General features: G+C 56.3%; 4 protein-coding genes across 4 annotated transcripts; 3 read left to right on the forward strand and 1 right to left on the reverse strand.

Annotated features, from left to right (window-relative positions):
* Nucleotides 1-242: 242 nt before the first annotated feature.
* Nucleotides 243-1,595, reverse strand: C8A04DRAFT_35517 (acyl-CoA dehydrogenase/oxidase; the record flags this gene model as incomplete). The annotated part of the gene is made up of 1 exon (XM_062783202.1): nucleotides 243-1,595. The coding sequence occupies one exon, from the start codon at nucleotides 1,593-1,595 to the stop codon at nucleotides 243-245; it is 1,353 nt and encodes a 450-aa protein (XP_062639073.1).
* A 427-nt stretch (nucleotides 1,596-2,022) lies between these two features.
* C8A04DRAFT_26448 (carboxyl transferase domain-containing protein) lies at nucleotides 2,023-3,958 on the forward strand (the record flags this gene model as incomplete). The annotated part of the gene is made up of 3 exons (XM_062779925.1): nucleotides 2,023-2,630; nucleotides 2,710-3,748; nucleotides 3,836-3,958. 3 exons carry the CDS (start codon nucleotides 2,023-2,025, stop codon nucleotides 3,956-3,958), a joined length of 1,770 nt encoding a protein of 589 aa, XP_062639074.1.
* A 1,192-nt stretch (nucleotides 3,959-5,150) lies between these two features.
* On the forward strand, nucleotides 5,151-6,965 carry C8A04DRAFT_26449 (uncharacterized protein; the record flags this gene model as incomplete). The annotated part of the gene is made up of 7 exons (XM_062779926.1): nucleotides 5,151-5,544; nucleotides 5,846-5,893; nucleotides 5,951-6,017; nucleotides 6,082-6,310; nucleotides 6,380-6,459; nucleotides 6,543-6,659; nucleotides 6,785-6,965. 7 exons carry the CDS (start codon nucleotides 5,151-5,153, stop codon nucleotides 6,963-6,965), a joined length of 1,116 nt encoding a protein of 371 aa, XP_062639075.1.
* Nucleotides 6,966-11,883: 4,918 nt separating this feature from the next.
* C8A04DRAFT_26450 (uncharacterized protein) lies at nucleotides 11,884-13,653 on the forward strand (the record flags this gene model as incomplete). Its single annotated transcript, XM_062779927.1, has 3 exons — nucleotides 11,884-11,992; nucleotides 12,057-12,250; nucleotides 12,307-13,653. The coding sequence occupies 3 exons, from the start codon at nucleotides 11,884-11,886 to the stop codon at nucleotides 13,651-13,653; spliced, it is 1,650 nt and encodes a 549-aa protein (XP_062639076.1).
* Nucleotides 13,654-14,303: the final 650 nt, after the last annotated feature.

Consider the following 14,303-nt stretch of genomic DNA (forward strand, 5'->3'; position numbering starts at 1 on the left):
TAGATGCAGTTTGGCTCCCTCGCTCTGGAAAGAAAGAAACAGAGCCAACTTCAGAATTAGATGTTGTCGAGACGGCCTGTGAGGTTTTACCAAAATGGGAATGCCGGATGTTCAGTGGCCTTCAAGAGGGGGAAATCCGTGCTTAAAAAACAAGAAAGAACAGCTTGCCACTCCAAAATCAAAGCTATATCATTTGTATCATATATTTTCTTCTATATCAGTCACTACCCACCCCTCTCGGTCTACCCCAAGTGGGCATACTCCTTGTTAAACGCCCGCCCAATAACCATCCGGCGAACCTCCGACGTACCAGCCCCAATCTCATAAAGCTTCGCATCCCGCATGATGCGTGACGCAGGCATCTCCTCTACATAGCCCATCCCACCCAGAATCTGGATCGCATCTAGCGCGCACTCCGTAGCCCGTTCCGCAGCATACAAAATCGCCCCGGCGCAGTCCTGCGTCCGAATAACCCCCTGCTCGTCGACGGCGCGCGCCGTCGCATATGTATACGCGCGTGACGCCTGCAGCTTGGTGTACATGTCGGCCATGCGGCCCTGGACGAGCTGGAACTGCGCGACGGGCGTGCCGAACTGCTTGCGCGTGTGCGCATAGGGGAGCGCGACATCTAGCGCGGCCTGCATCAGGCCCAGCGGGCCGGCGGAGAGCACCAGGCGCTCGAGGTCGAGCCCTTCCATTAGCACGCGCGCACCGCCGTTGAGCTTGCCGAGGATGTTTTCCTCGGGGACGAAGACGTTTTCGAATACCAGCTCGCCGGTGTTGCTGCCGCGCATGCCCATTTTGTCGAGCTTGCGCAGGCAGGCGAAGCCCTTGGAGGAGGTGTCGACTAGGAAGGCCGTGATGCCCTTGGAGCCGCCGCCGGGGATGGTCTTGGCGTAGACCACGACGAGGTCGGCGTCGGGGCCGTTGGTGATCCACATTTTAGAGCCGTTGAGCAGGTAGCCGCCGTCAACGGGGGTAGCGCGGGTGCGCATGCTGACGACGTCGCTACCGGATCCGGACTCAGACATGGCGAGCGCGCCGACCTGGGTGCCGGCGATGAGACCGGGGAGGTACTTTTGTTTTTGGGCTGGCGAGCCGTTGAGCTGCAGTTGGTTGACGCATAGTTGAGAGTGCGCAGCGTAGCTCAGCGCAATCGACCCGCTCGCCCGCGACAACTCCTCCATCACCACGCAATGCGCTTGGTACCCCATTGCCAACCCGCCGACATCCTCGTCGGCGGTAATGCCTAAGAACCCGGCCTCGCCCAGCTTCGCCCACATGTCGGCTGGGAAGTTGTTGTTCTTGTCCGTAGCGGCCGCGACCTCCTCGGTCAGCTCGCGGCGGGTGAATTCTTGCACGCGCTCGCGCAATTCGCTGAGGTCGGCGGGCGATGGGGGCTCGAAGCCCTTGGGGTGTTTGGACGAGGCATTGCGCCGTTGTTGGAGTGCGAATGTCAATTTGGGGGTTGGGGTTGTTGCTGCTGCTGCTGTCCTTGACGATGCTAGTAGCGAACAAGAGCCGAGGTTGAATTGGCGGGGAACGGCGTGTGTCCTGGCGCGCGAGAACGCTCGTGATATCGTGGGACCTGACATGTTGGCTGGATCGGATAGGGGTTGAACGGGAATGGGGGGAGAAAGAAAAAACACAAATTCAACACAGAGAAGCGAACAAAACGGGTACGCCTCGTCTTTCTTCCCTGGCGGCCAAGTTTAGTTGACTTTTCGTTTTGCCGTCCGCCGGACTTTAAGCCGATGATCAGAACAGGGCCAATCGGCCTTGTGACATCGCTGGGGGTTCGGCGCATGACAGCGGAGTCGGCTTGCGCCGGGTTACGGTTTACCTCGGGCCATTCTCACAGCCCCAGCAGTTACCCCGGGTTTTGGAGGGGCAGCAACAGCGAGCTTCCGGTCAGTTTCCTGGGGAATGAATATCTCCTGCACCTTTCACCTTAATCGACGGGCTTCAACCTCTTTGCATAACCTCAACCGTGGGATCGTGAGGATCTCGAAAGCCGCCAGAATGTCGCTCTCAACACCATCCAGAGAAATGCTTCTTCTCTCGCGCCAATTGGGTCGCCAATGCCTCCGCGCCCGTTCCTTCGGGGCCCGCACCCGCACACGGACAAGACCAAACACATACAACCAGTCCATCCCAAACATTACGTCGAGACGAACGGTGGCCACCTTCAATACGCCACACCAAGCCGGCGCCATATCCGTCATCAAGAGCAATGTCGACACGACTTCGGAAGAGTACAAGGAGAACGAGCGGCTCATGGGGGAGGCCATGGTCCGCTTAGACGAGCTGACCAAGAAGGTCCAACAGGGTGGTCCGGCCAAGGCGAGGGAGAAGCACTTGGCTCGCAAAAAGATGCTGCCCCGGGACCGAATCACCGCGCTGATTGACCCGGGGACTACATTTATGGAACTGGCGCCGCTAGCCGGCCACGAGCTGTATCCCGAGGCTGAAGTGCCCGCGGGTGGTGTCATTGCCGGTGTGGGCGTCGTTGAGGGCGTTACTTGCATGATTGTTGCCAACGACAGCACAGTCAAGGGCGGGACTTACTACCCCATCACGGTGAAGAAGCATCTGCGGGCGCAGGCCGTTGCGCAAGAAAACAAGCTACCGTGAGTCCCCTCCTGGAATTTGATGCTGGATACCTACCTACATTCGGTTTGTCTGCTACGCATGCTAACCGTCCCTCAGTTGTATTTACCTCGTCGATTCCGGCGGCGCAAACCTCCCGCACCAGGCCGACGTCTTCCCCGACCGTGAACACTTTGGGCGCATCTTTTTCAATCAGGCACGCATGTCGGCCGCGGGGATACCCCAAATTGCGGTCGTCATGGGGCCTTGTACGGCCGGCGGCGCCTATGTCCCGGCCATGAGCGACGAAAGCATCATCGTGCAGGAACAGGGCCACATCTTCCTCGCAGGGCCTCCGCTCGTCAAGGCAGCCACGGGAGAGGTGGTCAGCCCAGAAGACCTCGGCGGTGGCAAGATGCATTCGTCTGTGTCTGGCGTGACCGACTATCTCGCTGTGGACGATTCTCATGCCATCGTGCTCGCACGCCGCTCCGTCAGCAACCTCAACTGGCCGACCAAGTCCACGTCCGTAGCCCCCAACAGCTTTTCCGAGCCGCTCTACGACCCGTCTGAGCTTCTCGGCATCGCCTCGACCAATCTGCGCAAGCCGCTGCCCATTCACGAAGTCATTGCGCGCATCGTCGATGGCTCCGCCTTCTCCGAGTTCAAGCGCGACTACGGGACCACGCTCGTGACGGGCTTCGCCAACATCTACGGCCATCGTGTTGGTATCGTGGCCAACAACGGCATTCTCTTCAGCAGCTCATCCCTGAAAGGCGCTCACTTCATCGAGCTCTGTGCCCAACGCGGTATCCCACTCGTGTTCCTGCAAAACATCAGTGGTTTCATGGTCGGCAAGGACGCCGAGCGCGAAGGTATCGCCAAGAACGGCGCCAAGCTGGTCACCGCCGTCGCCTGCGCCGACGTGCCCAAGTTTACCGTCGTTGTTGGCGGCAGTTATGGTGCCGGCAACTACGGCATGTGCGGTCGCGCGTACTCGCCGCGCTTCCTGTGGATGTGGCCCAACGCCCGGATCGGTGTCATGGGTGGTGAGCAGTTGGCCAGTGTCATGGAGACGGTCGGGCAGAAGGTGGATACGGGGCTGAAGGAACGGATTGACCGGGAGAGCGATTGTGTCTTTTCATCGGCGCGGTTATGGGTGAGTGGCCTGATCGAATTTCCTCCCCCCTGACGTTTTGTTTTTTGCGTTGAATTTGGAACGGCTTGCTAACATATATCTGGTTAGGACGACGGTGTCATCCCCCCAGCACACACCCGGCAGTATCTGGGGTTGGGTCTCAATGCGGCAATGGGTGGCCGGAATGTGGTTCCGCCAGGACAGACCAAATTTGGAGTTTTCAGGATGTAAAACATGTTGAGCGGTTGCTAAATGCCATTTCATTCTTCGATGTTAATCGGCCGTGATGCAAAATTGGTCTTCCGTGTCAAAATTGTGGGGGTCGTGGCGGTGACGGGCCGGCGCGGGATGTGCTGCTTTGCTGTCGTGTTGAAATGACGATCTTGAAAACATCGTGGGATCGCATTTGGTCTTGTGACCTTCAATCCGTGGCGGTTTCGACAGTCCAGCTGGCGAGTGCCGTCCTGACCGCCCACAGAGACAAGACGCCGGACTCGACCCGAGCGGCCGAAGCAACGTGCCGCATGCAGTGCGCATGCAAATGTTGCATTAGAGGCGACAGCTTGACAGTCGAGACAGTCTCGGCTCTCCCAGGCCCTGGGCACGCTGTAACCTCACTGCATCCATTGGGCCATTCTGAACACCGGGTTGCCTCTCTGGTATGTTGACCTCTGTTCCCATGCCCGTGGTTGGGGTTCCTTAGAAGTTGTGCCTCACCCAGTGAACTATCGTGATCAGCCACCGTGTTCCAATTCTGCTCTGGTGAATGGATGGGAATTTTCGATTTCCCATTCTCACCCCACAAACGTGTCATGAATGTTGCTTCTGCCCCAGGAGGTCTATTTCCGATCCCGGTGCTGGATACCCTTCTCCGTGGCTCCCAGCACCCGTTTTGGGTAGGATGATCCATCAGTTCTGAAAGATGTCAGTTTTTGATGTCCTCGTGACTTCTTTGGCGGGGTGTGACGAGTCGTGGGCTGGGACAGTAACTGGGGCAGCGCTGGGCGAACACACCCAAATGGTTTCTTATCGTTCTATCCGCTAAGCCTGCCGTGGATTCTACCCACCAGCTTGACCAAAAACCCGGAGTCTGGCCGTGAAGAACCTGCAGATCCGCTCCTTCCCGGACCCAGACTGCCCCGATTTGCCCCACCTTGAGCTGGGCCTAGAATGCCGGGCTCAAAGACCGCGAGCACCGGGGCCAGGCCAGCAAAAGTTATAACTGTCTTCCCACGAGAAGTTCTTTTTCTCCCACCGATTTTGTTTCAAACAACGCAACCTAACTTTTCCACTCGCCATCCTCGAGTGTTGCGTTCAGATCAACCGCACTCATTTTTTCCCTTCATTCAACACCAACAACTCTGATCATTTACCCGTCTTGTTAACAAACCCCCGGCATCATCAAAGATCCCCGCAAGCGACCATGTCTCCAATCGCGCGGCTCGCCATCCGCACTGCGGGGCGCGCCCCGCCCCACCGCGCTTTCGGAATCGCGTCCGTCAATCTGATGAACCCCACCATGCCGAGCCGTTTCCGGGCCGTGTCCGCGTTCCACACGTTTCCGGCGCTTCTCCAGCAGAACGGTAACGGTAACGGAAATGGCGGCAAGAAGAACATTGCTCCCGGTGCTTTCGCCCGGACTGACGACTCTATCACTGTCGAGTACCCACCGGAGGAGCAGTTGCCTTCTTCTGAGCCGGTCGAGGGCACTGACCGTGCCGGCGCGCACATTTTCCCTACCCTCGCGACTTTCTCGCTGCAGGGCAAGGTCGGCGTTGTGACGGGCGGTGCCCGTGGTTTGGGCTTGGTCATGGGCCGTGAGTATATTCTGTTTCCTTTCTTTCCCGATCTTGCTCCGGTTTTTATTTGTTTTTTCCGGCTTTCTTTTATTCTGGTTTTCTTCTTCTTCCGGTTATCTTTTATTCCGGTTTTCTCGCTTGCCGGTTTTCTCGTTTGTCGGTTTTCTCGTTTGCCGGTTTTCTCGTTTGCCGGTTATCTTTTATTCCGACTTTCTTTTATTCTAGTTTTCTCGTTTTCCAGTTTTCTTTTATACCGGTTTTCTTTCTTCCCGTCTATCGTGACATTATGTGACAAACATTCGCTAACGAGTTTCCATAGAGGGAATGGTTATTAGCGGCGCCGATTTGGCGATTGTCGACCTCAACAGTATGTTACAATGCACCTTTTCAAATCCCGGTTCACTATCGCTAACAGCTTCTAAAGAGGAGGAGGCTGCCAAGCAGGCTCAGAACATTGTCGACACCTTCCGCAAGGACCACCCCGACAAGAAGTCAGTTTCTTTAACATCGACCATCAACCAAGCATCTAGTTGCTAACAATATCCCCACATCTAGGCCTCCCCGTGTGACCGCTCATTACGCCGATGTCTCGGACCCGGATAGTGTCGAGTCTTGCATCGCCGAAATCATTGCGGAGCACGGCAAGATCGACAACCTCGTGACTTCCGCCGGTTTCACGGAGAACTTCGAGGCTGTCGCTTATCCTATCGACCGCATGCGCAAGCTGTGGGGTGTCAACGTCGACGGCACCTACTTGTTCGCCACCACCATCGCTAGACATCTGGTAAGTTCCCTCAGAACTACATGGGATTATCCGCAATCGGCCGCCTGTCCTAACAATTCTGATTCTTAGATGGAGCGTAAGGCCAAGGGCAGCATGGTGTTTGTCGGCAGCATGAGCGGTGCTATCGTCAACGTTCCCCAGCCGCAGGCGTAAGTATTTACCTATCCCTTTCGGCACCACGGAACAAACATTGCCTTTGCTCTTGGTTTGTTAACACAAGTTTGCTCCACAGTCCCTACAACGCGGCCAAGGCCGCCGTGCGCCACCTGTGCGCCTCTCTCAGCGTCGAGTGGGCTGGCGCTGGTATTCGAGTGAACTGTGTTTCCCCGGGCTACATGCTCACCGCTCTGTAAGTTGAGACCAACCAGCCGCCCAACCCCCCTTGCCGAATTCACCGGCCCTTTGTGTATTACCACACCCACCGGTCACAAACTTGAGAGAAAAAAGTCCTAATCACTCAAACCCCTCAAACAGGACTCAGAAGATCCTAGACGACAAGCCGGATCTCAAGCGCCAGTGGACCTCGCTCATTCCGCAGGGTCGCATGGGCGCTCCGGAGGACCTCATGGGTCCCGTCACGTTCCTGCTGTCTGATGCCAGCAGCTATGTTACCGGCGCCGACCTCCGTGTTGACGGCGGCTACACCGTCACATAAGCGATCTCGTCAATCTCTTCCGTCTTTCTTTATTTCTTTCTTCTTTCTTTCTCCTTAGCGAGGAAATGGAGTTCCGAGAACAGGGGAAATAAAAAAACGGGTAAACGACACGGGATAGGGACGGACGGTTGGTTGGTCGGCAAGGCGTTTAGGATGGGAATTTGTTTGGTGCCTAGGTACCGCCATGTTAATGGCAGTTAATAACACATTTCACGGCCGGATCTAAGGAATGGGGACTTCGTTTCTCCATCCGGATATAGGGCAGAGAAATGAGAATACCGATTTGGCACTCGATTTGCATGTCCCCGTCGTGGCGAAGCATTCATCGCGGTGAAACATCGCAGTGAAGCGTGTAATACGTCCACCATCTCGTGATTTCTGAGCAACGCTCATATTCCTGCCATACTAACCCAATTCCCTCTAACCCCCACACAATACTCTTAGGAATAGCACACGGCGTACACACAAGCCCTCCCCCCACTGCTCTTAAATCTAATAAATAACTCACCAGCTCAGAGATCTGCATTCTCCCAACTCTGGTGCCACCCATCAAGGGCTCCCTACACGCAAGCGAAGGAATGAGCGCGCAAGCTACCCGTATTAAACAAGAAGGATGAAAGCTAAAAGAAGGCTGGGAAGTATCACTCCCGTAGCTCGCATCCGGGGTACTGCATCCGTATGTGCGTGCGCCCGCATCACATATCTGTTGTACATACAGTACAGCAACATCCGCACCCGCATCTGCATCCGTGTTTGCAGGAGAGCTCAGACCGGGTGTTTTTTTCCGTCACCCGGTCACTTTTTAACAACGGTTGTGTCGTAAGTAGGATCGAGCTCAGGATCGAGCTCGGGATCGGGTTCGAGATCGGGATGGTAACCTTAACATACATCCCGGGATAATACTTACTTTGTGTGGTGGGGGAGGGGCTAATGACAACGTTCGGTTGTTAGCGTCGAGGGGTTAAGGGATGGCGTGGGATGGGTATCATGAGATATCCAAATGCCGCGTAGGTGGGCAGGTCAGTTGGCAGATAAGGTGGGCAACGTTAGACGAACTCAAGCGATAAGATGGCATGTGGTTGTCGGGGTCCGCATTCCGATGTACGCGGTCTTTGTTTTCGCCCTAGGACGCCTCGGCCTAGCTGTAAAGCAATGATTCAGCCCGCAGCGGCCCGGCACATCGGATACGAATATGGCAAATAGGATTCGCTGCTTTTCCTGGGATGCGCCGCCAATCAAGTGACGTCTCGAATTCGGGTTTTACAAACCTCCAAGTGGTTGCTTTTGTTTTTACTCTGTTTTGGGTTGCTCGCTTGATATGGATCTCGGGACACGCCGTAGCGCCGATTTGACCTACCATTTTCTGTGAGACATACAGGCGCCGCACTGCAGGTTATTTTACCCCAGGCGAGCTTGAGGAATGGGGGTAAATTTAGCTCGCTAGCCGACAGCGCGGTGAGGCATCCCCAGACGTCTTGGTCCGTGAAGTGGTTTCACCGTGAAGTGACCTGTTACATAGTACAAGTCAGGCGGCGAGCCAACCTGGATGTCTTGATAAGTCGTCACATGGGGGATACATGGGCGGGTGACTAGTTGGGGCAGGATAACACGGATGATATGATAGCACATCATGTTGGGGTACGACGTACTTTGCAATTCCCTGGTACCGTAGAACATCCAGACGGAGTATTATCCACGGGAGACTCCAGATCCGGCGTCGGGGGGCAGGGACCGGGATTACGGAACAAGACGCACCGTCGTCTAGGACGAACTACCTGGACGTGTTACCCAAGGCGGCGTCTCGGCGGGCTCCGGTCATGATTCTTCCAAGGCTGGAGAGGTGGTTCGGACGGGGCGCAGGTCACGGCTCAACACAACGCTGGTACACTGCTCTTTACAGATCTAGTGGAGGTGAGTCGAACGTACTTGGGAAACGAGGAGTGTGTGTCTAGCTTCAGATTGTGCAATGCCCCCCTTACGGTTGGTCATCGCATCTCGGCAGGCTCGTGGCAGGCCAACGACTGGAGTGAAGACCAATCGCAGGAGCTGCCACGACTCTTCTGTCCTGTTGGCCCGCGAATCCCAAAAAGAGACTGGCCACTTCAAATCTCGACAACGGTTGGATGAGTATCAACTCTGCTTTGCCCTCTAACTACCCTTCCGGCCCACTTTCCCCAAGCTCCCGAGCTCCCCACGCGGGATGCGGCGGAGTGATGGGAAAGGCGTCGCCTCGGGCGGTGATCGCTAACTCCGCATCTGACTCGCTCGCGCGGTCCGCTTGTCGTTTATTTATTGGTGTAAATCTCTCGGCCCCTTGGCTGCTCCTGCGCGGGGAAACGCCCTGGATTGGAGTCTGGAAGGTCTTGTGGCCATGACCTCCCGTCGAGTTAGTGTGCGGGGCCTCGGCTTGGACCCTGGATTCGTGGGTGGACAACGAAATGCTAACAGTCATAACCGTCTGACTCCGGAAGTCCCGCGTTTTTTGCGACTGATGGCCGGAGTGGTCGTTGGCCGCCGAGAAATCCCCACGAGGCTTTTGTGGTCAGCAGAGGCCGTGGAACCGCAGTCTCTTCTGGGCTGATATCTGACGGTAAGAGGTCTTTGCTGTGCCGGTCCCGAGGGGCCTGAAATTACTCACCGCTGAGTAGGGCCAGTGTGAAATCCCTAACTAGCACGGCGAGCAAGCTCTTTTCGTTGACCGTCTTTTTTGTCTACTACCGCGACACTGGGAAGAAATCGGGCAGCATGGTTTCATCTGTTTTCCTCAGCCCAATGTGCAATCGGTAGTAAAAATTGGAGCGTGGGGGACCAGGTCCTCCTGTTACACCAGGACATGCCTCGGAGATGTTTGGCAGGGTATCAGGGCATCAGACACCCAAACAAAGATCTTTGTGTGAGCTTGGCAGAGGGCAATGTGGGACTTGACGAGGCGCCTGGGCACCTGAACTCGGAACGAGGGTTTTTTGCTTCCTTCTGCGGATCATTACTCGCAGCTGAGTCGCACGGGTGGGTAAACGGAGGCGACGCCGAAGAGAAAAAAGGAAACTTCAGGCCGGTGGTTGTTCCTTAAGAACTGACCGAACCATGGACGAAGGCGGGTGGCTGTGTGGTCGGCGGCGAAAAGGCTTGGCTCCGGTGCTACCTTGAATCCACGTGCCTCTCATCCCCGTCAGGTGATTGTCGCTCTTGTCTCGCCATGCGGAGATACAGCAGGTCCCGTGGTAACGGGACGGGAGGTCAAGGTTGACGAAAGAGGGAGAAACGAGGGGGAAGTTGGAGGACGGAAGGACGACATGGCAGTTTCGAATCGAATTTCCCAACACAACTGCTAAACTCGTGCAAGCAAGCCCAACGACGTCGGGGCCACAAGCGGGAGGCCAGTTTGTTCCTTCCGCCCCGTCCCATGTTGCGTGCAGCGCAGGGCTGGCGTCCTCTAGAGCACCTTCCTGATTCTGCAGCATTCCGTGGCACGACCGGAAGGCGTGGGTGGGGAGATTGGAAATTGAGAATGAGGTGGAAAAGAGCTGGAGAGAAGGGATGATTCCCAGAACGCCGGGTTCGGGAGAATGGAATTGTGGTGATGGGCGGTTTATCAATCGGTTGGGTCCGCCGCGTGACAGCACCTTGGCGATCCGAGACACCCCACAGACGACCACCGCCGCCCAGGATCCCCCCAACAACGCTAATTTGGAAAAGGGTTGCAACACCCCCGACCCCTGTATGGCCTGTCTTGTGCATGTCCATTGCGCATCGCCGGTCAGCAGGGGAGCTGGAAGGGGACGTTGACTTCGGGGTTTGGATCACCCCAGAGAGAGAGAGCCCGAACACAACACTTAGGCAGCGAGATCGTAAGCCATCGAGCAACAAGGCCCAAGTCTGTGTGGCCAGCCACTCGCTCCTTCTTTTTGATGGGCCTCCCTTTCCCAAACGCCGAGACGGACTCACCCTCTTTACTGTTCATTCCTTGAGAGCTGCGCTTTCCTTTTGTAGTGTGTTCCTCCCACATCGCAAACGTTCATGACTGTGGCTGAGGTCCGGTCCTCCTTGGTCTTCTTTCCCAAGGGCTCCCTGGGCATCTTGCCAACAGCACGCTCGACCAACTGCCCAACCCCCCTCCACCTCAACGGTCTTTTCGTCACCCAGGCCCAGAATCGTGGATCGGTTCCGGGGCCAACAGCGTAGTGGAGGGTTTGCTGGGCAAGCGGTGAGAAGTTCTCCACTACCGGACTCCCGTTGTGTTGGCCAAACAGCTTCGACTCTGACCGGTAACAACTTGGGTGTAAGTGTGTTCCGGAACACTCCATCTCCGTCCAGCCTACACAGTATCCCCCAGGGCCACAATTCCAGACAGACCCCGAATCGTCACGGTGGGCGTGGTTATTGGCACACCGTGGAGAAGAAGCAAATTCGCGTGGCGGGCACGAATCCAAAAGGGCCTGCTCCCTCAGGACACCAGCATCTCTGCTCAGGAGGAGCTGCCCTGGTCTCGATGACACTGCACACAAAAGCTCTCAGCCGCCTTGTCCCTTGCCCCGTTTGCCGATGCTGCGGCCTCCGTGACGTGGTCCGGTCTGTCGGAATCCCCCTCATCCCCTTCTCTCATCTCACTGAACCCTCCCGCCTTCTTCCCTTGTCCGCCTGAACAGTGGTGGGGCGTCCCAAGCCAACGGTTCCAGGGGCAAAGGGCTGACAAGCACCAAAGATTTGGCCCTCGATCAGATTACCCTCAGGTTTTAAGCCTTAGCCAGGTGGTTCTGAACTGTACACTATCCGCCGGCTCTTCTGTCCTCCTGCCAGACTGGTTGCTGGCACCGTGGAACAAGGAAACCTTACGCCATGATCCCCCAGCAGCTGCGAAGTGTTAATTCTCCGCCAGCAAGCCGCATTCTGACCGCCTAGCGCTTACCGCCGGGGAAAAATGGACTCGATGATGCCCCTGGGGTTCTTTGAGAACACCCAGGAAATCTACGCCGAAATCGCAAGCTACCCAGTGGTCCCGCCCGAGAAGCTCAAGCAATATTGGAACGGTATTAAGAACAGCCTGTGGCCCCAAGGTTAAGTGACGTAGTAAAGCTAACGGGGCTTGAATAGTCTACACCACCACCTTTCGGCGGCTTTTCGACCCGAGCGCGTTCCGGTTAGAGAACTTCTGGTGGCACGTTTGGGGCAGCGAAAAGTTGCGAAACCTCAGTGGACCTGAGCTCGCTAGGCTCTTCGAGGAATTTTCGACTGGCCCAACATTTGTACCGTTGCCTGCGCCCACAGGACGGCTCAAGCGCTCCAAGGTAGGATGAATGTATGCGCGGGGCGGCCGGTATACCAGTGCTGATTTGATGTACAGAAAACTGCTACTGAACGAGATGGACGCGAAACTGAGGCCCAAGGGCCGGCTCCTGGGCTGCCTGGTAGTCCCGGGCAGAGGTCTACTTCTTCGACCAGTAAGAAGGGGTTGACTCCCTCATCCTCGCGGCCTCCGCCGGCCCACCCTATTTTGAAGAAGTCTAGGGGTCCTTCTTCTTCTGGGCCGCGGCCGACCGCGCGATTCGCCTCACCCCCAACCTCCGGTGAAGAGGCCATCCAGGACCTCGAGACCGCGTCGACGAGCACCGCAGCTAGCGCCGTAGCAATAACTGCCCCTGCTATGCCCCCGCCACCCCTTCCCCCGTCGCGACAAGGCCGAGACGCTGCCCCCACTTCCTCGCCCGCGCCAAATGCTACTAGTTCAACTGGGGCGAGTCAAACAGACAATATTGCAGCACCAAACGGGGCCGGGACGGAAACGAGCACCCGCCAGCCGGCTTCATCTACCACAGGAGAGAAGGCGCCGGCGACAACGGGGAGGAAGTTTGTGGTGGCCACTGCGGCATCCAAGAGACGGCCCGTGGTAGTCCGAAGGACGAGTTCGCAGACTTCGGCAGCGCCTGAATCCGGACAGCGGAATGGACAAGCCGCGGCTTCAAAACGCTCGGGCTCCAAGCGTTCTACGCCAACCCCGTCACAACTACTTGGACAAGGCTCATCTTCGTCACAGACGAGTGACCATGGCCTGGGTGTGAAGGCCAACGGAAAGCGTCGAGCAAAGCCACCGGGGCCCAAACGAACAGTTTCCCAGGCCACTCCTCCCATGCAACCATCTAACCAGGCCGATGCGACCACTACGAACCAGCCAACACGGCCCGCGAGCCCCCCGCGAAGCTCAACTCAAGATGTCCGGGATCCTCCCACAGTCCGTCCGGCAGCGGACACAAACTCCCGGACTCGCGTTCCGCCGCCTTCGTCTTCAAAATCACCGGCTCCTCTTCCTGTCGCCGGGTTTGTGATTGACCAGTCTTTCGGACACGGCGCACCCATGATGGTGCGCTCTCGCTCCAATAACTCGGATGCCTCGCAACGGTTCCGGGAGCCCGGCGTGGCTCTCCTTCCCACACAAGCGACTAGCAGCGTTGCCATGGTCACTGCCACGGCCCGTGGGCAGTTTGACTCGGAGACGATGACGTCAGAGCCCGCCGTTCCCGAACCAAGGGATATACCGGACAAGGTCCGCTACGGTTCGCAGCCGTCGTCCTCCATTTTAGAAACCCAACTGAAGCCGACACCGCCGAATCCCACTCCACCAATTCCCTTTGGGCGGTCGAAAAGTGAACTTACGTTACTTCTTGCTCGTGGCCGGAAGGACGAAGACGCATAGACTGGGGGGAAGAGATTTCCTGATGATGAAGGGAGCTTTAAACCCAAGGCAAGGAGGTCACTTGGCCATATATACCTTCAATTGGGCGTATTCCCCGCGCCTGTCCGGTTCCCCGCGAACCAATAACGTTTTGACTTTGATACCATTATTATTCACCGCACTCGCATAGCATTCGGCGTCAGGGAGCATACATATGGCTTAGATGATATTATCTATGGGCCTGTGTGCGGATATAGCATAATTAAATTGGAGGGCTTCTGTAAACCGAGATACCGTCGCTGCTGAAATCCAGAGCTCTTAATGGCATATTCTGCTATCAGCGTACCCATATTTTACATGATAAGTCGAGTCTTGGACGAAGTCGGGTTGTGGTGTGCTAAAAATGAAACCTTAATCCGTGGTTCAGTACTCTGAACCCCACACATAGTTATTCACCAGCCTGTCTTGTTAGGTATGGTGGATCACAAATGCAAAGTTACTAATTGCTTGCCAATGGCTATCGTTTCGATGGGTGCTGAACCACAGCCTATGTTAACGGTGCATTATCAATATCCAACTGTGGGTTTGTCCCACCGAATACTCGTGGTAAGTATATAACTTAATCACCTTCCGCCCACTGAAATGTGAAAGGGAGCAGAGAAAAATTGGCC

Source organism: Dichotomopilus funicola, assembly GCF_033296635.1.
Source record: "Dichotomopilus funicola strain CBS 141.50 unplaced genomic scaffold C8A04scaffold_13, whole genome shotgun sequence".
NCBI classification, from domain to species: Eukaryota; Fungi; Ascomycota; class Sordariomycetes; order Sordariales; family Chaetomiaceae; genus Dichotomopilus; species Dichotomopilus funicola.